This window comes from Leucoraja erinacea, chromosome 38 (genome assembly GCF_028641065.1).
Source record: "Leucoraja erinacea ecotype New England chromosome 38, Leri_hhj_1, whole genome shotgun sequence".
Classification (NCBI taxonomy): Eukaryota; Metazoa; Chordata; class Chondrichthyes; order Rajiformes; family Rajidae; genus Leucoraja; species Leucoraja erinaceus.
The window spans coordinates 7,815,325-7,840,042 of record NC_073414.1 but is presented as its reverse complement, the minus strand read 5'-3'; the positions used below and the strand labels follow the sequence as shown (position 1 = coordinate 7,840,042).

The 24,718-nt window shown below is 42.2% G+C and overlaps 1 protein-coding gene across 1 annotated transcript in view; it reads right to left on the bottom strand.

The window, feature by feature from the left end:
• timm50 (translocase of inner mitochondrial membrane 50 homolog (S. cerevisiae)) overlaps window positions 1-24,718 on the bottom strand; it is a 108,442-nt gene that overhangs the window by 37,096 nt on the left and 46,628 nt on the right. The window contains 1 exon segment of the mRNA XM_055663784.1: window positions 21,898-21,919. Coding sequence (XP_055519759.1) covers window positions 21,898-21,919 — 22 coding nt within the window.

Genomic DNA, 24,718 nt, shown 5'->3' with positions numbered 1-24,718 from the left:
GTTGATATATTAAACTGGGATGTATACCACTGGATGCAAAAGATTGCATGGCACTATTTCATAGAAAAGGTAGGAATCGTTTCTCTAGGTCCCAGCGAATAATTATGTCATAAGTGATAGGAGCAGAATTCGGCCCATCAAGTCTACTGTCATTCAATCATGGCTGATCTATCTCTCCCTCCTACCTTCTCCCCATAAGCCCCGACACCCGTATTAATCAAGAATCTACCTATTTGTCGACTAACATTGAGCATCTGGTGTGATGATTTATTTCCTTGATGTTTGTGGGAGCTTGCTGTGACTGATTTGATTACCTTGTTCTCAAATTACAATAATTAGATATTTATTTCATCCTATCATGAATTATGGAAGTTACTTTTATTGCCTTATCCACTTATCACTGAGTGGATTGCCAAGTATTTCAGGTGTTTTAGTATTTAGTATTACTGTTAAATTATTTGATGTTGTGTCTTATCTTTATTTGTGTGCTGCAATGGCAAGTCAAATTTCACTACACCAATTGGTGTATGTGATAATAAATGTTCTTTGTCCTTTGTCATTTGTCCAGATAAGAGCTAAGAGTCAACCACATTGATAGTCTGAGAACCATGTAGAGTCCACACTAAGTAAAGACAACAATTTCCTTCCAGACAGGACATTTGTGAATACGTTTTTTTTTTACAATAATGTAATAGTTTCATTCTGTAACTGATTTATTGTTTTAATTCCAGAGTTAAGTAATGAAATAATTTAAAACTGTTATAAAAGGATTCAAAGATAGACACAAAATGCTGGAGCAACTCATCGGGACAGGCAGCATCTCTGGAGAGAAGGAATGGGCAAAGTTTTGGGTGGAGACCCCTCTTCAGACTTTGGGGTCTCGACCTGAAACCTTGGGCACTCCTTCTCTCCGGATATGCTGCCTGTCCCGCTGAGTTTCTCCAGTATTTTGTGCCTACCTTCGATATAAACCAGCATCTGCAGTTCTTTCCTGCACATAAAAGGATTCAAACTAGTTTAACTAGATCATGAGTCAGTCTATGAATTCTAGAATGTTAAATATCAATTATATTACCACAACCTTGTTTGGAATGTCCCAAGGCTCTGACAGGTGTGTGATTCTTTCATAACAATGAACCACAGACCAATTGAGCTTAAATTAATATGTCTGTTTGTTATGTATGTGAAGGTGTTGGTGAACACAGATATATCTAGTGAATATTCTTCACAGCTGACTTAATGGAGCGGGTAACCTTATTTCTGGGTTTCTGATGGCTGTATGGTTTCAGATTAGAGGCTCATTCACCATTGGCAATTGCCATTTCAGTAAAACATGGGACAGTGCTGCAGTCAAACTTGACAAGATGAAAATGAAAATTAAGTGTTATGCACTAGAATGTACAACAATTTGGCAGGAAGGAGAAAGATATATGATCAAAGTGTAATAATTGGTGTCTTGTATCTCTTATACATATGACCATGAAGTAAAGACTTAGTAATGATGTTACTCCTGGAGCCTCTTACTATGTATGATATTGTTCACAAATCATCACCATTGGAAACAAACAGTAAACGGTAGCACACGGCAGTTTTAAGAGTTTAAAACAACTATGCAGTACTTATACTAATGAGACCATGACTAACTAGTGCCCAACTTGAATGCAGGTGAAGAAAGGCAGCTGATTCCAAACATGACCAATGTGTTACATCACTGGAACTGTAGCCTCAGACAACAGTTCAATAAAAAGTTAACAAAAGTTTACTCTAACAGCTCATTCTCATTAAAAAATAGGTATCATTTCCCATTTCAAGCTTTGTACAGCTTTTACTCATCTACTCCAAATGTGCAATCATCCACTTCTACGCATTAATCTCCATAATAGTGCATTTAGGAAATGAAATCCAGTGCTAAGTAGTAATACACTAAATCCCAGATACCATTTCTGAATCAGTATCTACTTACCCGACATGTTGTGACATGATCTACTATCCTTGTTTAGAAAGAGCTTCCAATAACGACCATAGGCCTGTCCTTAGGTTAATGAGGACTTGAACTTGTAATATTTAAATGCTTTCCAACCTTCTACAATCTATGTAAATTGGAAGAACTTCTCAATTTCACTCATGAAAGGTCCAGTTTCAGTTTTTGGCTACCGGTAATGAATGCTTACTTGGTGCTAAACTAGCCCAGCATATAGCGGCACGGTGAAGCCGTGATAGAGTTGCTGCTTTACAGCACCAGAGACCCAGGTTCCATCCTGACTACGGGCGCTGTCTGTACAGAGTTTGTACGTTCTCCCTGTGACCGTGTGGGTTTTCCCCGGGTGCTCCAGTTTCCTCCCACACACCAAAGATGTACAGGTTTATAGGTTAATTGGCTTCGGTAAAGATGATAAATCGCCATAAGTGTGTAGGATAGTGGTAGTGTACGGTGATCGCTGGTCGGCGTGGACTCAGTGCCTGTTTCCGCGCTGTATCTCTAAACCAAAAGTAAAGAACCAGTTTCCCCTCATGAGCTCATGCATTCCATACAGTACCTGAAAAACCTTTTAAAAGAAGAGGCTCCTTGGACTAAATTTTCAGAAGTTACAATATTCATTTTTATTTTCCTTTCAAAATTAGAGGAAAACAAAGCAGGTTTTTGTGAGCGCATCAAGTGAATGATTAGCCTCCCGCAAAGTAGCAAATTTGATGCTCTAGGGAGAGGCTGGCCAGAATGGCAGAACAATTGTAAGTGAATTCAGTCAGTGGATGAAGTTAGAATAGATGATTTGGCGAGGGTGATAGTGGACCTTGTTGAATACTGGATGAGAGAAAGACCAAGTTTTGAATTACAAGTGCCTAAAGGGCCTGCCCCACGATGCGAGTTCACCCAAGAGCTCTCCCAAGTTAAAAAAAAGAGATCAAACTCGTGATACCTCATTACGTGTATTTTTTTTACTTTTGCAAATTTTTTCACACTGTTGAAAAAACTTCACGAGTTTCCGCGTTTCCCGAGTACCTGACATTAGCATTACGAGCCGCTACGAGACATCCACGAGCTCCGTCATACCCGCTACGTACTTACCACGAGTTTGATTTTTTTTTAAACTCGGGAGAGCTCTTTGGTGAACTCGCATCGTGGGACAGGGCCTTTAGTCAGTATCAGTTGTGCTAGCAAAGTTCATAGAAATTATTGGTCAGCTTAATTCTTCAGATGAATATTGGGAAAGCAGTGATAAACCATATAACCATATAACAATTACACCACGGAAACAGGCCATCTCGACCCTTCTAGTCCGTGCCGAAAACATAATCTCCCCTAGTCCCATATACCTGCGCTCAGACCATAACCCTCCATTCCCTTCCCGTCCATATAACTATCCAATTTATTTTTAAATGATAAAAACAAACCTGTCTCCACCACCTTCACTGGAAGATCATTCCACACAGCTACCACTCTCTGAGTAAAGAAGTTCCCCCTCATGTTACCCCTAAACTTCAGTCCCTTAATTCTCAAGTCATGTCCCCTTGTTTGAATCTTCCCTACTCTCAGTGGGAAAAGCTTTTCCACGTCAACTCTGTCTATCCCTCTCATCATTTTAAAAACCTCTATCAAGTCCCCCCTTAACCTTCTGCGCTCCAAATAATAAAGCCCTAACTTGTTCAACCTTTCTCTGTAACTTAGTTGCTGAAACCCAGGCAACATTCTAGTAAATCTCCTCTGTACTCTCTCTATTTTGTTGACATCCTTCCTATAATTGGGCGACCAAAATTGTACACCATACTCCAGAATTGGCCTCACCAATGCCTTGTACAAGAGTATAAACAGGACATAAGATTTAATTTGAGTTCTAGTTTGAGTTAAACGAGAAAGCTAACCGATATCAGCAAATATATAAGAGGGCACAACATGCTGGAATAACTAGTGGGTTAGGCAGCATCTCTAGAGAACATGGATATGTGATATTTTGGGTTGGGGCCCTTCTTCAAAGACACATATGTGGTACAGGTGTGTAACTATTTTCAACTGTAAAGCATTCTTGGTTAAACAGTCAGCTATCAATCACATATCAGAATACAATGGATAGTCAGATTTAAAAAGAAATCTACCAGGAATGCCAGCATCCCTAGAGAATTAGCTCAATCCTGGTTACCAGCTTCGATAGATAAGGATAGAAGATAGTTTTCAGACAAAGACGTACAGGTATGTAGGTAAATTGGCTTGGTAAATGTAAAAATGTCCCTAGTGTGTGTAGGATAGTGTTATTATGCGGGGATCACTGGTGGCGCAGACCCGGTGGGCCGAAGGGCCTGTTTCCGTACTGTATCTCTAAACTAAACTATAAAAACTAAGCAAGGAAATACAGAGCGAGTTCAAGGCACAAGTTAAGGGTTAAACTGTCTGGGCAAATGGGACTGAATTTGATTTGATTGTTTACGTCAGACAATAGAGAGCAGTATACTGCTAATCTAGGTACAGCTGGCGACTCATGTGCCATTCTCTTCCTCCATGTGCGGCTGGGAGGAGGAGCCAGTTTGGCAGTACTGACTGCGCAGTGATTGCTAAACGCTCCTCTGAGAGAGAGTATTAGCATTTTGGTGCCTGATATTCAAACAAAAAAGGAGTGTTAATCAATCGTTCGGAGTCCTGCTGAATGATCCGCGATTTGTTTTTTATTCTGATGTTAATGCAGAGGAACAGCTGAAACAGATGACTGCTTAATGATTTCAAATGTGCTTTCAGGTGTTAACCTGGGTGAAGGAGTGAGGGGAAGCATGTGAAAGTACGGGTTTGGGAGCATGAGTGGTGGGAGGGGAAAAAAATCCACATTGGATGCACATGATGGCATGTATTGGAACAGAGATCATAATGATGTACAGCACAGAAACCGACACTTTGGTCCACGTTTGTGCTGAATATGATGCCAAATTGAAATAATCCCTTTTGCCTGCACAGGATCCTTATCCCACCATTCCCCATATTCATGTGCCTATCTAAAAGCCTCTTAAACTCATTATCTTAACTCCTTCCACCATCACCCCCGGATTCCAGGGACCCATCCCTCTATAGAAAAAAAACCTACCCCACCTTCCCCATCTCACCTTATACCCATGCCCTCAAGTATTTAACATTTACATTCCGGGAGAAATATTCTAACTGTCTACCGTATCAATGCCCCTCAGTTTTATAAACTTCTAACAGGTCTCTCCTCGGCCTCTGATGCTCTGCAGAAAGCAATCTCATTTTGTCCAACCTCTCCTCATGGTTAATATCCTCAAATCCAGGCAGCATCTTGGTAAACTACTTTGCGCTCTCTCCAAAGCTTCCAACATCTTTTCTGTAATGGAGCGACCAGAACTGCACATAATATTTCAAATCCTGCCGAACTAAAGGGCCTGTCCCTCTTTCCCGAGTTATTCACAAATTCGTAGTAGTCCGTGGATATATCGTTGCGGCTCGTTATGCCAACTGTAGGTGCTCGGGGCTATTTTTTTACTCGTGGACATTTTTCATCAGGCTGGAAAAAAAGTCCCGACTTACCTGATGTCCCGAGTACCTACGGCTGGCATAACGAGCCGCTACGACATATCCACAGACTCGTTACGGACATTCTGCGAGTTTGAAAACACGGGAGAATTCGTGAATAACTCGGGAAAGTGTTATAAATCTGCAACGTAACTTCCTGGCTCCTACACCTAATGCTCTGACCAATGATGGCAAGCATACCGAAGATATTCTTTAACACTCTACTCGACTTTCCACTATCAGGGAACTATAGAAACATGGAAATTAGGTGCAGGAGTAGGCCATTCGGCCCTTCGAGCCTGCACCGCCATTCAATATGATCATGGCTGATCATCCAACTCGGTATCCCGTACCTGCCTTCTCTCCATACCCCCTGATCCCCTTAGCCACAAGGGCCACATCTAACTCCCTCTTAAATATAGCCAATGAACTGTGGCCTCAACTACCCTCTGTGGCAGAGAGTTCCAGAGATTCACCACTCTCTGTGTGAAAAAAGTTCTTCTCATCTCGGTTTTAAAGGATTTCCCCCTTATCCTTAAGCTGTGACCCCTTGTCCTGGACTTCCCTAACATCGGGAACAATCTTCCTGCATCTAGCCTGTCCAACCCCTTAAGAATTTTGTAAGTTTCTATAAGATCCCCTCTCAATCTCCTAAATTCTAGAGAGTATAAACCAAGTCTATCCAGTCTTTCTTCATAAGACAGTCCTGACATCCCAGGAATCATTCATCCCAGGAATCATTGAAAAGACATAGTCATAGTTCGCTGAAATCCTTCTGTACATCAATGCTGTTCAAGGCCTTCCATTAATTCTCTCCTCTCCCCTTACATTAGACCTCCCAAAATGCAACAACTCACACTTGCCTGGATTAAACTCCAGCGGCCATTTCTCCACCCTTATCCGTAACTGATCCATATCTTGCTGCATCCTTTGACAGTCTTCGTATTGTCCACAACTCCACCAATTTTTGTGTCGTCTACAAACTTACTAACCAACCCATCTACCTTTTTACCCTCCCCGTCATTTATTAATATCACAAACAACAGAGGTTCCAAGCACTGATTTCTGCGGAACCTCTGTTGTTTGTGATATTGATAAATGACGGGGAGGGTAAAAAGGTAGATGGGTTCGTTAGTGCTGGTCAGACCAAAAAAGGATGGGACGATGGCACAAATCGAAGCAAAAGGAATGAAAATGTGAGGGACAAGGGAAATGCTGGGTAGAAAATACAAAGTAAATTGGACAGTGAAATAAAATAGGAAAGAAAAAGATGAACAAAGAGAAATGCAAAAGTGTGGCCGAGAGCAAATTGGAGAGTGAGTGTAAAATTCTAGTTCTGGACACAGGCTCTCTGAGCTTTTAACCAAACTTTGTTTAACCTGAAGACAATATTCAGACAGAATGATACTACAGTTATGATACTGCTATTACCAATGAGTCAGGAAATATACCAAGTTGTGAAGTAAAAATTGCGAGGTGGCTTTTTGTAAACACAAACCCAGCAGAATATGACTATGAAAAGGTGATATTTAGGCTCAGGCCAGAAAATTAGCAATGAGATTGATCAGGTTTTGGGGTGGAGGAGATAAAATGCAAAACACAAGATCTTAGGAAAAAAATGTAAATGCTATATACACTACCCAACTTTAAATGAAGTTTCTAAACTTGACCTCAGAATACAGCTAATATTAAGAAGGATGCTAAAACCAGAAAATACAGATAACATTTTACAGCAGATCATTCAAGAAATAAAGGGCTAATGCTTGAACGGGCAAGGCACAACGATTCATTAATGCCTCATGGTCAGTGCAACATATGCTGACCTTGTCATACTTAGCAGGTAAAGCAACTCCCTTTCATACTTCAAACATTCACAAAACAGTCTTAGATCACTCCACTCTGCAAAACCAGTTGCTTTTACATCTCTAATGCCTTTAGTGCAGCCTCAGAGCCCAGTTCTATACAGCATTTGGACTCCTGTGGGAGAATGTTTCAAAATTTGCGTTTCTGCTGTGCAATATGTTACAGCAAAGCAGCTGGGAGGCCTGAGCTCCGAGTCCTTGGGGACTGCCATTTTATCTCAGCCCCCAAAGGTCCTCATTATGCTTCATTACACCATTTGCCACCATGCTCCCTGTAGCCATGCCTAAAGGGCAATGTGGAGCCACGGTAGGCCTATCCTCTCACCCTGACCTGCTGTCCTTACACAGGGTCAAGCGCTGTTAATGCAGAACTACAGCTGTTCCCTCAGCCCAGTGCAAACACCTCCTTTATCCAATGTTTCGCAAATCTTATTAGAATTGTAAAGCGCATTTCTCTGCTCTGGCTCTCTTGTGCTGGTTATTTACCATGAGAAAGCCTTTGAACACATACACCAGAAGGCTCATTTAAGCATGGAAGGTATTTTGCATTTACAGGGCATGCTCAAACTAGACAGTGAATTATCTGCAGAGCGAATTCTAATGTTCCTCGAATAAAAAATGTAGTTTTCTTGAAACATTTAAAATGCAGAAGCAAAAACTCCTGCACACCTCCTGTTACACATCAGATGTCCAATGGTTTAAGAAGGAACTGCAGATGCTGGAAAATCGAAGGGACACAAAAAAATGCTGGAGAAACTCAGCGGGTGCTGCTGCACCCGCTGAGTTTCTCCAGCATTTTTTTGATGTCTAAGGGTCACAGGTTCACATCGTAGTTAACAGGTATTGAAACTCAGTGTGTTTGTTATCAGAGCTTTGTTTATATGCTCATACCTGTTTGGACATCAATACTATCTACCTGAAGTTTTATTACTTGAGTCCTGAGCTTCTCCCGTTCACTGAGACTGGTGAATTGAGCTTTCTGCTGTTCTGCTGGAAATGGGATTAAAGGCTGCCTTCACCCTCTGTGTAAATACCATAAATCGAACCCAGGACCCCTGCAGTGAGTTTTTGTCCATTTCACAAAAGAATATAATGGGATGGTTATATCGAGACCAGGAGGTGTAATGCAGACCCAGTATCTTAAATTTGCATAGACAGATTGAGCAGAACTGACCCTGTTAATTTGCATACACTCAGTGGGGCAGCTCGGCTGTAGAAATATTTCTGGCCATACACAATGCAAATATTCAGATGGGCTGATTTTTTCCCATCCAAAATTTTCCCTCTTCCTGTCCTGAAGCCAATAACTCACCCTAGCCGCAAATATACAGACACCTGGCCAAGTACCCAATTTTTTCAGGCATGTCTAGACAGCGAGTATCAGCAGGTCACCCTACTGCAAGACACGGCTCAAACACAATCTCACTCACCCGGCTCGCAAGCATCAGTTCACAGCAGATTCAGCAACAAGGAATCCTAGCTGATTTATACAGCATCAAGAAACAGCAGTGGCTAATTCAATACAAAGGAACAAAAAGTGAAGCCCCCATAATATCACAAAGTGTTTTCCCATCAAATACTGCAAATATTTTTAAAGTATGGTCCATTTTCCATATTTTGGTATAATGTCGGAGGCAGTTTCAACCCATCAAGCCAATGCTGGCTCGCAGAGTAATTCCGTTTCATTCCCCTAATCATTTTTCTCTGTAATAGCCCTGTCCATAGAAACATAGAAACATATAGAAATTAGGTGCAGGAGTAGGCCATTCGGCCCTTCGACCCTGCACCGCCATTCAATATGATCATGGCTGATCATCCAACTCAGTATCCCGTACCTGCCTTCTCTCCATACCCTCTGATCCCCTTGGCCACAAGGGCCACATCTAACTCCCTCTTAAATATAGCCAATGAACTGGCCTCAACTACCCTCTGTGGCAGAGAGTTCCAGAGATTCACCACTCTACGAGTTCATTCAAGAGCTCTCCCGAGTTAAAAAAAAAATCAAACTCGTGGTAAGCATGTAGAATGAACGTAGCGGGTACATCGGAGCTCGGGGACGTCTCTTAGTGGCTCGTAGCGCTAATGGCAGGTACTTGGGAAGACTCGCTAACGGCAGGTAAGCGTAGGAAGACTCGTGAAGATTTTTCAACATGTTGAAAAATGTCCACGAGAGCCCCGAGTACTTACGAGCGGCCATTACCGTGAATCTCTGAGTTCGAATCAGGGCAAACTCGGGAGAACTCTTTGAATGAACTCGCACAGTGGGACAGGGCTTTAACCTATTCTCCCCACCTTCCCATCAACTGCCCAAGACTTTACCATCCACTGACATTAGGGGGAATTTAGAGTGGCCATTTAAGACACCAGCCTGTGCGCCTTTGGGATGTGGGAGGAAACCAGAGCATGCAGGCGAAACCTAAACAGTAATGGATAGGACAGGCAAACTCCACACAGGCAGCAACATAGAAAATGCAGCAGCCAATTTGAAAGTAATGAGGTCTAAGAAGCAACAACGTGAATATGGCCCGATAATCTGCTCTTTAACGATGTTGGTTGGTGTAAGAATATTAGCCAAGACAATAGTGAGATCCCTCCTGCTCTGTCCCACTGGGATTTTCTTTTACCACCATCTGAGAAAATAAATGGGGTGGGAGATTGCAACCTCCACGTGGTCCGCACTGTTTCGACGAATGCAATCAACCTGGCGTGCACAATCAAATAGAACAAGTTGTCCTACAACTTTAGACTGCGCACACCATACGCAAGAAGAAGAAGAAGAAAATATGTGAGACATCCTAATATCTCACCTCTGAAAACTAGTACTCTTCTGAATTATACACTTAAACTACTGGACTGGGATTTGAATCCAAATGAGCCAAAGCCATAGGGTACAAGGATTGCATCCCAGGTACATAATCTAAATTGAGTAAATCATATGTGTTCTTCAGAAGGCATTAATAAAAAAAGGTAGGTTACACAAAAAAGCTGGAGTATCAGCTGCAGTCTATGGAGCGAAGGAAATAGGCAACGTTTCGGGCCGAAACCTTCTTCAGACGGTTGGGAGGAGCCCGAAGGCTAGGGTGGCAGCAGGGGGGCTGAGGAAGGGGAGAGAGACAGTGGACTAACAAAATTGGGAGATTCGATGTTCATGCCCCGGGAGCAAACTCCCCAAAAACGACCCAGGACAGAGAGGTTGGGAGGGGGAGTTAAGTGCTGTCCTTCGGGAAATCAGCTGCCTGGACCGAGCGTTTGAAACGATACCTCCGCCACTCACCGATATAGATCTGTGTTCTAGAGCAGCGGACGCAATAGATGAGGTTGGAAGAGATGCAGGTAAACCTCTGTCGCACCTGGAACGGTATCTGCAGTTGAGGTGAAGGAACTAAACACGGTTGGACAAATAGGGTGGCATGGAGATGACACAGTGGCTTGGAGATGAGTCCCAGCTCAAAACGTTGCCTATCCATGTCCTTCAGAAATGCTGCCTGGCCCGTTGAGATACTCCAGCACTTTGTGTTCTACACAAGATTCCAACATCTACAATTCTTTGTGTCTTTGTGGTCTGCTTCCAAGTCAATGTCTTGAAGACTTTGAATGCTTCTTGATACATCACATTTTTGAGAACCGATTTTGAGAACCGAGAACAGAGAGAAGCCTCAAATTGAGGAACAGAAGTTCAAGATAACTTTGGTGAAATCTTGAAATAATATTTTCTCTACAACAGAAGTTTATGTTTTTTTTTGTTAGGTCTCTAGTGAACTCTGCAGTAGTATATATGTGCTTCCTGCCTTAAGCATGTTCGACCTATGGTAACCCCGTATATGAGACCATTGGGATAGATAGGGATGGATCTACTGGCCATGGTGGAACTGCTGGCAATGGGTAGGAAATGGATATTTTCATGTGTCTTGCCTCCTCAATTGCTGCCCGCACACCACATCCAACAAGCCACACAATTCCTGACCACGTTGAGGTGAGCCGACTCACTCACCAAGTCCTTGAGAACGGCTGGCGTCCACACTTCCCATACCCTTGCTCTCCCATCACAACTGCTCCAGTGATCCTTTCCCACACATTAATTCTGTTCATTTCCAGCTGGTGAACGGTTTGAGTTATGAACAGTTCTCAGAAATGGGCCCCTGGCATAACATGGGGAATTCCTGTACCCCCTAATAAAGGGAAGAACAATCCAAGAGTGCTGCAGCAATGATAGGCATTAACCTTACGTGTTGGTTCCCACAATGATACATACATATTTCTAAAGTAGTTGGTTTCATAATGGCTAGTTGATGGTCGGAGTAAATTCAGAGGTACACTCTCAGTGTTGTTATGACTCCATTTTAAAACATACATTTGTTGTACTGCTGGAAGAACAAATTCTATCTTTTTTCAACCAGCTTGGCAGTGGTCAGCTTGTACAACATCTAAGATACAGGGACATTTCAATCAGTAGTTCTGAAACTGCTGAATCTGACCTGCTGGTGGTAATGGCAGGTACAACAATGGTGGGACATTGGATGCCCAAATCGAGCCAGAGTGCGGGATGCAAGTTATTTTGGTCAAGGATTTCTAGATTTGGCTGATACAAGAAGTGCCAGCATTTACCTTTCTGCTTGCTGTGCTTGACCGAGACAGGCACTCATATAGAAGAATGTTTGCTTCTTACAACTTTCTTGTCTCAGAGGCATCCTTGTAAAGCAAATATATTCCCTTTAGTCTATATTGGTTTCTGAATTTAAGATCTTGGTGTCTATGCCGTTCTGTACTACATTTGGTAATGGCTTAGTGTGTAAATTTACTCCCTACATAAAAACACCTGAGAGTCTGCTGATCATTTCTGTACAACTATTCTGTGGGCGGCAGAGTAGAAAAGCTCAAAAGCTCCAGAGACCCGGCTTCGATCCTGACTACGGGTGCTGTCTGTACGGATTTTGCACGTTCTCCCTGTGACCTGCGTGGGTTTTCTCTGGGATCTCCAGTTTGCTCCCACACTCCAAAGACAATGCAGGTTGGTAGATTAACTGGCTTGGTACAATTGAAATTGTCCCCAGTGTGCGTATGATAGTGTTAGTTTGCGGGGATTGTGGTCGGCACAGACTCGGCGGGCCGAAGGGCCTGTTTCCGTGCCGTATCTCACTCACTCGATCTGAAGAAAACTGAAGAGGACTAGCCCCCAAAACAAGCATAAGCTAAAGATGGCTGCAATACAGGCCTAGCAGAGCATCACCAGAGAAGACACCCAGCAACTGGTGATGTCCATGAATCGCAGGCTTCAAGCTGCCATTGCATGAAAAGGATATGCAACAAAATACTATACATGACTACTTTCATTTACATGACATTGCTGTGTCCCAAACATTATGGTGCCCTGAAATGGGGTGACTATGTATAAACACTGCTGTAATTTCTACATGGTGAAACCAAAATGTATAAAAAATGGCCTTTATTAAAATCTGATAATGTACACTTTAACCACATGTGATTTTTTTTCTATTACAAATCTCAAATTGTGGAGTACAGAGGCAAATAAATAAATGATGGGTCTTTGTCCCAAACATTATGGAGGGCGCTGTATGTATGTCACAGCTTGAATGCCTATTCTGAAGAACAAATCTAAAAGATTTGTCTGCTATGTTTAGGCCCTCCAGTCACACACGACAACATTTATCGTACCATGATTAAGCACCAGGCAGACAGACACACATCTGAGTTTGATCATTTCATGTTAATCTATTAAACCCAATTCATCTCGTTTTAATCATAGTATTAATCTGCAGCTAATTAATATGCAAATTGAAAGGATTTTGGTAACAATGAGGGAGTGATTAATTAGTTGGGTGGTTTTGTTCTGCGGCCAGTTAAGTTTTATTTATGAGCATTTTTTCTTGTCTGGTTGTTAACAGTAAGGAAATTGAGTCTCCAAATAGTAGCCAGAATGCTTCAGCCCCTGTGTGCCAATAATTATCACCGGCAGAAGAGAAACAAAACTAACACATGGCAATTCTGCCCTTTTCTGAAGTCAATCTGCTGGAAACTCTTTGTTATTACTTGTGGTGATCGCAGAGCAGCTTTTTTTCTCGACATCTGAGCAACCATTTCTCTGCAAACAGAAGTCTAACAAAAAAGGTGTCAGGTACAGATGCTGCCTCTGCATCAACAGACCGAGACTGCTCGGCTCAAGTCATCATTGTGGCTTTGGTCCAGACATTGATAAAAGCCATGAATTAGCCAGGCGAGGTGAGAGTGACTGACTTTGGCATAAGACACAAGAAATAAAACAGCAGTAGCAACCATTCGTGCCCTCATGCCTGCTCTGGCATTCAATACAATCATGCCGATCCTTTTTCTTCGTCTCACTTTCTTTCATTAAACTCATATTGCTTCATCCTGTTAATATCCAAAATCCTGACTACGGGTGCTGTCTGTACGGAGTTTGTACGTTCTCCCCTTGACCTGCGTGGGTTTTCTCCAAGATCTTCGGTTTTCTCCCACACTCTAAAGACGTGCAGGTTTGTAGGTTCATTGGCTTGGTGTAAATGTAAAATTGTCCCTCATGTGTGTAGGGTATTGTTAATGTATAGGGATCGCAGGTCGGTGCGGACAAGGTGGGCTGAAGGGCCTATTTCCACCCCATATCTAGAAACTAAACTAATCCAACAGTCGTTGTCTTCAAAATATTCCGTGAATAAGGGTCCAGAACCCTCCTGATGGATAAACAAATCTCTCCTCACCTCTGATTGGTAAACCCCTATTCTGATGTTGTGGCCCAGGTTCTATTTACCACCATTAGGGGAAATATTATTCATGGACATACTTTGTGAAGTCCCTTAAAAATCTTGTTATGTTTGAATGAAATCATTTCTCATGCTTCTAAATTCAAGACTTTAGTCCCATCATTCCTCATAGAACAAACTCACCATCCCAGGAATTACTCAAGTGAGCCCTCAATGTTCTCCCTCCCATTCCAAGTACATCCTTCCATAGGTGAAAGATCTGAACCTACACATGAATGTTGCCATAGAGCCTCACTAGACGCCTATATCATTGCAGTCAAATGGTTTCAAGTACTCAAATCCTCCGTTAAAGGTCAACATACAATTCCCCTTTCTAACTATTTTTGCAAGTTAACTTTTAGAAATTTGAGCAGCTGGTAGAGCTGCTGCCTGACGTGCTGAGTTACTCCAGTACTTTGTGTCTATCTTCAGTTTGTACCAGCATCTGCATTTCCTTTCTACACGAATGCCTTTAGAGTCATAGAGTAATACAGCAAGGAAACACGCCCTTCGGCCCATCTTGCCCATGCCAACCAACGAGTCCCACCTGCCTCCCTTTGGCCCATATCACCTCTAAACCTTTCCTAATCATGTACCTGTCTATTTGTTTCTTAAACATTGCAATAGTCCCTGCCTCAACTGGCAGTTCGTTCCATACACCCACCACCCTTCGTGTGAAAAGGTTTCCCTTCAGATTCCTATTAAATCATTGACCCTTCAACTTAAACCTATGTCCTCTGGTTCTAGATACCCCTATACTGTGGGCAGGAGACTATGCGTCTACCCGATCTATGCCTCTCATAATTTTATACACCTCCATAAGATTACCCCTCATCCTCCTGTGCTCCAAGGAACAGAGTCCCAGCCTGCTCAACCTCTCCCTATAGCTCAGCCCCTCGAGTCCTGGCAACATCCACATAATTTTTCTCTGTACCCTTTCCAGCTTGACAACATCTTTCCTATAACACGCTGCCCAGAACTGAACACGATACTCTAATTACAACCTCACCACTATCTTGTATAACTGCAACATGACCTCCCAACTTCTATACACAATACTCTGACTGATGAAAGCCAATGAGCCAAAAGCCTTTTTGACCACCCTATCTATCACCTGTGATGCCACCTTTAAGGAAGTATAGAAAAAGGAATAATGGCCAGTGGTAAACTAGTAATTGATTAATAACTAAAATAGGTTTTTCAGAAATAAAATATTTGGAAAGTTTGTTAATTTCAAGACCTTCATTTATTTAAAGCCTTTACCATCTTCCGTATCCAAACCCCCTTCCAGCTAATGGAATGGGTTTCTGAAGATAGACACAAAGTGCTGGAGTAACTCAGTGGGTTAAGTAGGAGTGGAAGTTTGCAACCTTCACGTGGTCCGCCCTGTTTCGACTAATGCAATCAACTCAACGTGCACAAACGGAAGATCAAATAGAACAAGTTGTCCTACAACTTTTTGCTGTGCTCACCACCCGAAAGAAGAAGAAGTGGGTTGTAGCATCTCTGGAGAAAAAGGATGGGTGACGTTTCGGATTGAAGAAGGGTCCTGACCTGAAACGTCACCCACCCTTGTGCTCCAAAGATGCTGCCTGGCCTGCTGAGTTACTCCAGCACTTTGTGAATATATTTGGTGTATACCAGCATCAGTAGTTCCTTTCCGTACAAATGCTTTTCTAAACCATTGCATACAAGATGTGTGCCAGAAGCTCCTACAAAGTGCTGAAACCTGACCCGATATATCCAAGCACTGCAAGAGAATTGATAGTAGAGGCACTTTAAATTATATTTAAATATTTGATTGAGAATTTTCGCAGAGGACACACGGAGCACTCAATATAAAATACTCATATTCATGAAGAGGAAACACAATTTACAAACTGGTTGGTTTGATATTAATGATATCAAATTCTGGAATTTGTAATTGAACAGAAAATTGCTGTAAGTTTAAAAAAAGTCCACTGATTTCAGACAGCAAGATCGTGCTTAACAAGCCAAGTTCTTTCAGGTGGCGATGAACATGGTGAGTAAATGCAGCAGATGCAGCATACACAAACTCTTAGAAGACCCATGACAAATTATCACAGAGGAGACTGTTGAGGAATAAGAGATGTGAAATTTTAAGGGAAAGGGTTGCAAATTGGATTAAAGCTTGGTGTGAAGGCAGGAAACAGAGGAGAGTTAGTGCAGGTTCTCAGAGTGCGAGGAAATGATAAACTATCCCACAAGACTTTGCTATATCTCTTCCATTACAGCGTGCATGAACGACTTTGACATGTAGATATAAAGATGTGTCGACACTGGCAGACACCTTTTAAATAAGGAAAATTGAAACGTTGATAAGATGGTGGAACGTAGTGAAAATTGACTAAAACTTAATCAACCAGAGTGTTAGATTGGTTATATATTTGTTTAATAACTATATTTTGATTTGGGGAAAGGCTAGTAATGTTAAAGAGCAAAGGCACTCTAAATTCAAAGTCACAAATCAGTAACCCAGTTGCTCAACTTGTTGTATTTGAGGGCCAGTTCGAACAACACATAAAAGATAAAGGAATAGGTGAATAACAAAAATATATATACATTTTCTAGATACACAGTAAATATAACCAAGGCTCGTCTTTCTCTACATTCGTTCTATTATCATTTTATGGTGTATGGACTTCGGTGCAACCCTTGGCAGCTCTTCCAGCATCTTGGAATGCACCAGTCAGCAGCATTTACTTGCGTGCAAATTACATTGCAAGATGAAGACATTTCATGCACACCAAAGCAGCAATTGATATTTGTCTCAATGTGCATCCTTGGGAGCAGCCCACTGACCACAGAATCCTGTGTTTTGCAGCTGCATGGGGTGAACCGCAACCAGGACCTCTGCATCCTTCCCTGGTTCGTTTTGGCAAACGCACAGTCCAGGTTGAGGTAGACGATCATTTCATGTGTGGTGGGATTGAGGCCTGACTGCAGGAATAATATGGGAAGGTCTCTCCCACTGTCAGCCAAGGTCTTTGTGTTTATTCCTGAGTTCTGGCGATGAGGCGTTATGCCGTACTACTTTGACAAAGCGCTTGGGGTACCATTCCACGGGATCCACCATCTCCATTTCCCTTTAGGCTGGCAGAACATTCTGCGCTGACCACACCCTGATGGACTTGGGGTCAAACACGTTTATTTACAGAAACATTCGATCAAGGGCAGGTAGTGCCCAAAGGAGCGATTGAATGGAACAGTGCACAGTAACAAGACCAGTCCCACCCTTTGAGTCAGTCATACAGCATGGAAACAGGGCTTTTGGCTCAACTTGTCTATGCTGATCAAAATGCCCCATCTAAACTAGTCCCATTTGTTCAATCAATGGCAGGTGGAACCTCAGCATACTATGACACTTGCTGATTGCATGCTGAGGGCCCTATGCACAGCTTTGTGTAGTCACAATCAAACTTGGCCATCAGAGAAAAGTCTGAAGAAGGGTTTTGGCCTGAAACGTCGCCTATTTCCTTCGCTCCATAGATGCTGCTGCACCCGCTGAGTTTCTCCAGCATTTTTGTGTACCTCCGAGTAAAGATGATGTTGGGTAGGTTTTCCCCTTTCTCCAGAGACTTGTACATCACAATCCGACAGATACGATCCATTCTAGATCTCCAGATGAAGATGATTGCTGAGCATAGGAATGGGTTTGGACCACACCTGCACCACACCCAGCAACATAAAGACCACCTTGCACCTGATGGCCAGAGTCTTGCAATCGAGAAGAAGCCACGCTCCATAATTCCCAATTTCTATTACACCGTGGCTGTTTACCAGACCATTTTTGTTCCAAGCTCTAGCTCCTCAGAACAAGATTCCCAGCACCTTTAGGATGTTGGATCTGACAATAAAGGGAACAGAAGGTTTGTTGGGCCAAAGAATATGACCCCACTCTTGCTGTGGTTGACTTGGCCAGAGGCCCATCTTGCTGCAGATGCTAGTCTGACCTATCTGCAGTCCGAACATGGGTGCAAGTAAAACTCATTAACATCAAAGTATGTTTGACCTGAGTTCCTGGCCTGGCATTATTACCCACTGAAGGCCATCCTTTTGGATCAGCACTGGACATAAACTAGATAGAGAAGTGAGCAGCCTTGCCAGATTCCTAAATTAATAGGTAGCTTTTCATTTCCAAATCTTTAAATTGGACCGCTTTACTATAGTACATGTGCAGAGCACACATATAGAGCAGTCCTTCTCTGAGGGCAATGAAGGGACTGCCCTCATGGGCTAAGCTAAGAAGCCAAGTAACCACAACAGTTCATCCATAATAATTGTGAGTGGCTCTCTCGTGTCCAGCACCCCTTGCATCTACTCTCCTTGCACCAAGTAACTTCAGCTGCCTCACCTTGCCATTTGAAGACCATACATTTGGACAGATTTGGACAAGTAACTGCCTAAAACTCAAAGGCATAGGGATAGTCTAAAGAGCAAAATGTTCAGACAAAATCCGAAGAAGAATTTTTCATCTTGAGGATGCTTGGAATCTGAAAGGAACGGCTTGAGTGGGTGATGGGAGACAGATACTCTAACAAAATGTAAGATCTTTTTCTATAAGCATTTGAATTGTCACGGCATAAATGAGATTAGTATAGAAGGGCCTGTTTCTGTGCTATAGACTCTATGATTCTAAGGGTACAGGCACTCTCTGACTTACACAAGGGTAACATATCCTACCCTCTCCTGTTCTTTATCCACTCTCTGAAGATTGGCATATTTCATAATACAAAATCTTTCAGTTTCACTTTTAGGCAGGTGAAACTAAAAACAATTAATCTGACAGATCACTCAATTCTATGAGCCAAGTTTATCACATTGTTGAAATGAAAATGTCAACATAAAATGTGGGAAAAAAAGTCATGTTCAATCGGTATTTAAAAAATGACGGGACATAAATTCTCTGAATTTTGAGCATAACTAATAACCGCAATTAAACGCTTACAAATTGCGACACATAGCTGGGATGGGGAAAAAGCAAAATGCTGGAAGCAGGTCAGGCAGCATCAGAGGAGGGTTGGGAGTCTTCTTCCGACTGCTGGAGTGGGGGGAGAAAGCTGGAATAGAGACACGGGAGTGGGGGGAGAAAGATGGAATAGAGACACGGGAGTGGGGGGAGAAAGCTGGAATAGAGACACGGGAGTGAGGCGAAGTCTGGGGGTGAGGTTGGCAGCGGGAGTAATGTTTGTGGAGAAATTACTAGTGAACCAATCAATCCTTTCCACACTTAACAGCAATTAAGTATTTCCCACGACAGCCCTGAGGCTCCGTCAGTGGAAGAGCAGGGAAATGAAGCAGTTCAAATCAGCTAAAAATAATTGAATTGCAATAACACACCCGGCATGTATTGGGGAATTGAGGGCAGCGGACTATTGGAAGGTTTCGACCAGCTCGGTGCCAACCTCAATTCCCTATTTAAGTCCAGATAAGGAGTCCCCCTGAATTATTATTGCACATTTGTTTCTTGCCAAACAAAACCTCAATTAAATCCACTAATAAATCCAACAACAATTTTGGTAGGAATTATGCTGAATGGTATATTTCATCGTAAATGGAGAAACGATATCAATAAGCAATGCTGGAAGAACGACTGCTGGGTGTCACTGGATGGAGGCAAGGGGGTAGGTATTACATCTTCTGTGGTTGCAGGGGAAAGCAACTGGGGAGTGGTTGGCTTGGGTGGGAAGGGAAGAGTGAACCAAGGGGTTGTGTAGGGAGCAGTCTCTGCAGAAGGCGGAAAGGGGTATAATTGGGAAGATGTGGTTGTATCCCGTTGGAAGTGTCTGCAACATGGGAGTATGATGTTTTGGATGTGGCAGCTGCTTGAAAGGCGAGGACCATGGGAATTCCATCGAAGGGGGAGAGGGACCTAGAGCAGAACTTATTGACACAGAGGACACACAAGGGTAAGGGGACAGAAGGGGGAAACCCATGTTTAATAATGAAAGAGGACATCTCAGATACACTAAAGGAAGAGGACATCTCAGATGCCCAATGAATATGATCTAGTGTTCTGGCAAAATAACTTATTTGGAAAGCATGCTTTGAAAATAAACATTACATTGTATTTGATGTAGATAGACCTACACAGCCAAGCTAATGTAGTCTTCATTAGAATTATCCCATGTCCAACTATACAAGATTTGCACCATGCAAATACCAGCCAAAGAGCATCTCCCAACAAGAAAAAATCTTTATGCTCTCCTTGACATTTTACAATATTTCTATTGCTTAGTTTCTCATTGTACTGGGATGATCTCTACTGAAAGAAAATTTAACTGAAACAGCTTCTGTGGCTGCAAGAGCAGATGAATAATATACAAACTTTTCACAAAGCATTTACAATATTCATGTCACATGTGTAATGGAATATTATCCACTTGCCTGGAGGAGTGCAACTCCAATAAGATTCAAAAAGCTCAACAACAGACTGCCTAGTTGGTATCCCATCCATCACATTCACTACATCACTGATGCACTGCAGTAACTCATTAAGGCGACTCTAATCACATCAATTGCAGATGTAACCACTACAACCAAGAGCAAAAACAGTAGGCATTTGGATTGCTACTGTTTGCAGGCTCCCATGCAATTTGGCTTCGAAATATATCACCACATATTTCAGCTGGGTTGCATCCTAGAATTTCAAAACATTGTGGTAATATCTTCACTACCCTTCACACGATCAATTAGGAATGCATTGTCTGTAAACTCCACATCCCACAAATTAATAAACAAACACACAGAACTTGTGCATAGTGATAAAGATTGTGAACCCTCTTCATATTTTCCTTCAGCGTATGGGAGCTAAAGCTAATGTTATCGGTCAGTTAATATCAGGGATAATAACATGCTTCTGTATTAAATTTGACTACTCCATCGCATAACTAATCTAGCTTTCTCAGAGGGAACTACAACTTCAAAAGTTCAATTGCAGATCGGTAAGCTCTGTTCTGTACAATGTTGTCCTCCGAAGCCATGCCTACCAACAACTTTGAAAGTTTAGTTCTCAATACAAATGCGACACATGGAAAGATTGGTTGGTCCCCATGGCGCTGAAGGTCACACTGTAACTAAGAGTAGCATTGAAGTGGTCTGCCACATTGGGAATAATATCTATAAAGTTACAGGGAACAGAAACTTCACCGGGCAGTCACGGTGGCACAGCGGTAGAGTCGCTGCCTTACAGCAAAATGCAGCGCCAGAGACCCGGGTTCGATCCCGACTACGGGTGCTGTCTGTATGGGGTTTGTACCTTCTCCCCGTGATCTGCGTGGATTTTCTCCGAGATCTTCGGTTTCCAAAGACCTACAGGTTTGTAGGTAAATTAGCTTGATTAATTGGCTAGATAAAAATGTTAAATTGTCCAAGTTGGCAATATGCAGAGTACAGCCCTGCCGACTACAAACTTCAGAAGGTTCAGACATATGGCCACATTCTCTCCCAAGCTCACAAAGCACTCTTTACTTGATATTCCTCGGATGTAGCTAGGTCCTGCAAACTGTTCATTTTGAAAAGTTTAGAATTTTAAATGCAAGACAGAAGGAGACTCAATTTCTATCGTAAATAAATCCCACTTCAATATAGAGGACCATCTGTGATCAGAAATAACATTTTGAGTATTTATTAAATAATAGAGGCCATTTTGTCCAGATTGTGCCACTTAGAAAACTTGCTTCCACCCGCCAATAGCGAGTAGTGCAAACAATTCCAAATTGATTTTACTCACCATTATCAAATTCATCTGGAATCTGCGGAGAGAGAAAGAGGAAAAAAAGTGATCAGTTGATGCAGGCTGTTTATCAGCAGGTTGAGAGCACGCTACACCACAATCCCATTCTCCCAATTAAGATAGAAATTAATCTCCAAACATATGAATATTCAAATACATCTGTCAATGGTTGGGGAAGCAGCTGGTCCCCAAATCACAGTCAACACCCACACTGTAGCTGAAGTCAGGTCTGCTGCTAGGCCGAGATTTTATTAGCAGCAGGCAGTAGAAGTCAATCCACATATTTATTCCCTAAACCCATTCTATCCTAAAGGCTTTGGCTCTCGCTGGGTTTACAAGCTACTCATACAAGTGGATGTTCTTTGTTTTAAACATTGACTGCCCACGGGCTATTTGTGGGCATGATTGCCAAGCCCAATCCTGCCTTCACCCACCGGCGAAACAGGAGCAAACACCGAATAACAATTAGGGGGCAAGAGCAGGAGCTGATTTTATCAGTACCTCCCTCAAGCCACGGACCAATTGTAATGGTCCATCTATAGCAGTGGATAAAATCAGCTATTATTGCAGCACGGACAAGAATTAAACAGCTCCTTCTGGTTTGCATGCTTCATGTGTTAGGCAGTCATCAAACCATCAGCAGCTGCACTGTATGTTAAAAGCCGAACACTAAAAGTAGTCATGATCAAGAAAAGTTAGTACCTCACAGGCAGAGATAAAAAAATGATATAGGCAGTTAGATAACAGTAAAATTATTAGAAAAAAACTTCACGTTCTCATCCCAGAATATAGAAATATCAGAAATATGGAAAATCGTGGCTCTCCCAGAGTGAATAACTGACTTGGCATACCAAGTGTTGCAAAAATAGTGAAACATTATTCATTCCCTGCAACCCATTGGATTTTTAAACCTGTGAATTAAAAGACAACAAATGGAACTCTTATAATAGACAAAATGGGGAGCCATATGTAGCAGGAAAATGCTCAAATCTATTAGTGGTGAGGCAACTAAAAAAAAAAAAAAGTCATAGTCAGTGCAGGCTTACGCAAGGGAACGGTGTTTGGTAAATCTACTAATATTTATAAAGGTTTGGTCAGCGGGGTAGATAAAGGGCCATGGGTGTAATATCCTTAGCGTTTTTTGAAAGCATTTATTCAGTAAAGATAAAGATTAGAGATGTGTAGGAAAGAATTGCAGATGCTGGTTTAAATCAACGATAGACACAAAATGCTGGAGTAACTCAGCGGGACAAGCAGCAGCTCTGGAGAGAAGGAATGGGTGACGTTTCGGGTCGAGACCCTTCATCAGTCTGAAGAAGTGTCTCGACCCGAAATGTCATCCATAAAACTCTCCTAAACCCGTGATCTCTAGTCTTTAGATAGACACAAAATGCTGGAGTACCTCAGCAGGACAAGCAGCATCTCTGGAGAGAAAAATGGGTGATGTTTCAGGTCGAGACCCTTCATTCAGGCTGAAGAAGTGTCTCGACTCGAAACGTCATCCATAAAATGTTCCCAAATCCGTGATCTCTAATTTTTTAGACAGACACAAAATGCTGGAGTAACTCAGTGGGACAGGCAGCATCTCTGGAGAGAAGGAATGGATTAATTTCAGATCGAGACTTCAGACTGAAGAAGGGTCTCGACCCAAAACGTCACCCATTCCTTCTCTCCAGAGATGCTGCCTGTCCCGCTGAGTTACTACAGCTTTTTGTGTCTATCTAAAGATTAGAGATGACGGGTTCAGGAGATTTTACTGGTGTGAATCGTAGACTAATTGGTGGACAGTTAGAAAGAGAGTAGAAATAAATGAGTCAAAACTGAGATGAAAGAAATCTCTTCAGTCACAGGTTTGCAAATGTTTGGAATTCTCAAACCTAAAATGGCTCTGGTCGTTGAACCAATCCACAATTTTTGAACAAGATTTTGGACTATTAGAAGATCAAAAGGCTCGGTCATGAAAACAGAGTTGAGGAAACACAGCCAAGACGATGTTAGCGTGCAGGACAAGTTCATCTTTTAGGTTTCAAATGGAGAACTTCACCAGCTACTGGCTTCCCCATCACTGATATAGACAGTAAAGGTGTCCACTGTAGTTAAATAGATAATACTCTAGGAGATAGGAGTTTGTTTAGGTCAAACAAGCACAAATTCTAGGCTGACAGACTGCTGCACATCAGATGATAAACCTTAGGTACACAAAAATGCTGGAGAAACTCAGCGGGTGCAGCAGCATCTATGGAGCGAAGGAAATAGGTGACGTTTCGGGCCAAAACCCTTCTTCAGACTGAACAGATGATAAACCTTATCTGCTCTGTATAGCCGCAGGAAAAAATATTCACAAATCTTTTTGCTGACAACAATACGGATTCCATAAGGCTAGTTAAAGAGCTTAAAGTTACCTCAAATAAACTGTCCAAAATGTATCTCTTAACTAACATCATTAAAATTGCTTACAATCTCATTACTGAGATTGGGATTGCAAGCAAATTAGTCATCATACCTACATCAGAACAGTGTCAACAATTCAAAATGATTCCTTGTCTGTATGTTTTCGGGATGCTTTGAAAAGCACAACAAAAATACAGGTCCTTCTTTCTTGAGAAGGTGATCAGTAGCATTATTCACTGGTCTATCTCCCCTAACTTGTTCTGAGATGACAATGGTTTTTGACTAATACATTAATGAAAACATTTATTCACGTGACCAACTGGTGAGAAATACACAGCGGCGCAGCGGTACATTTCCTGCCTTACAGCGTCAGAGACCCTGGTTCGATCCTGACTCTGGGTGCTATCTGTACGGAGTTTTTACGTTC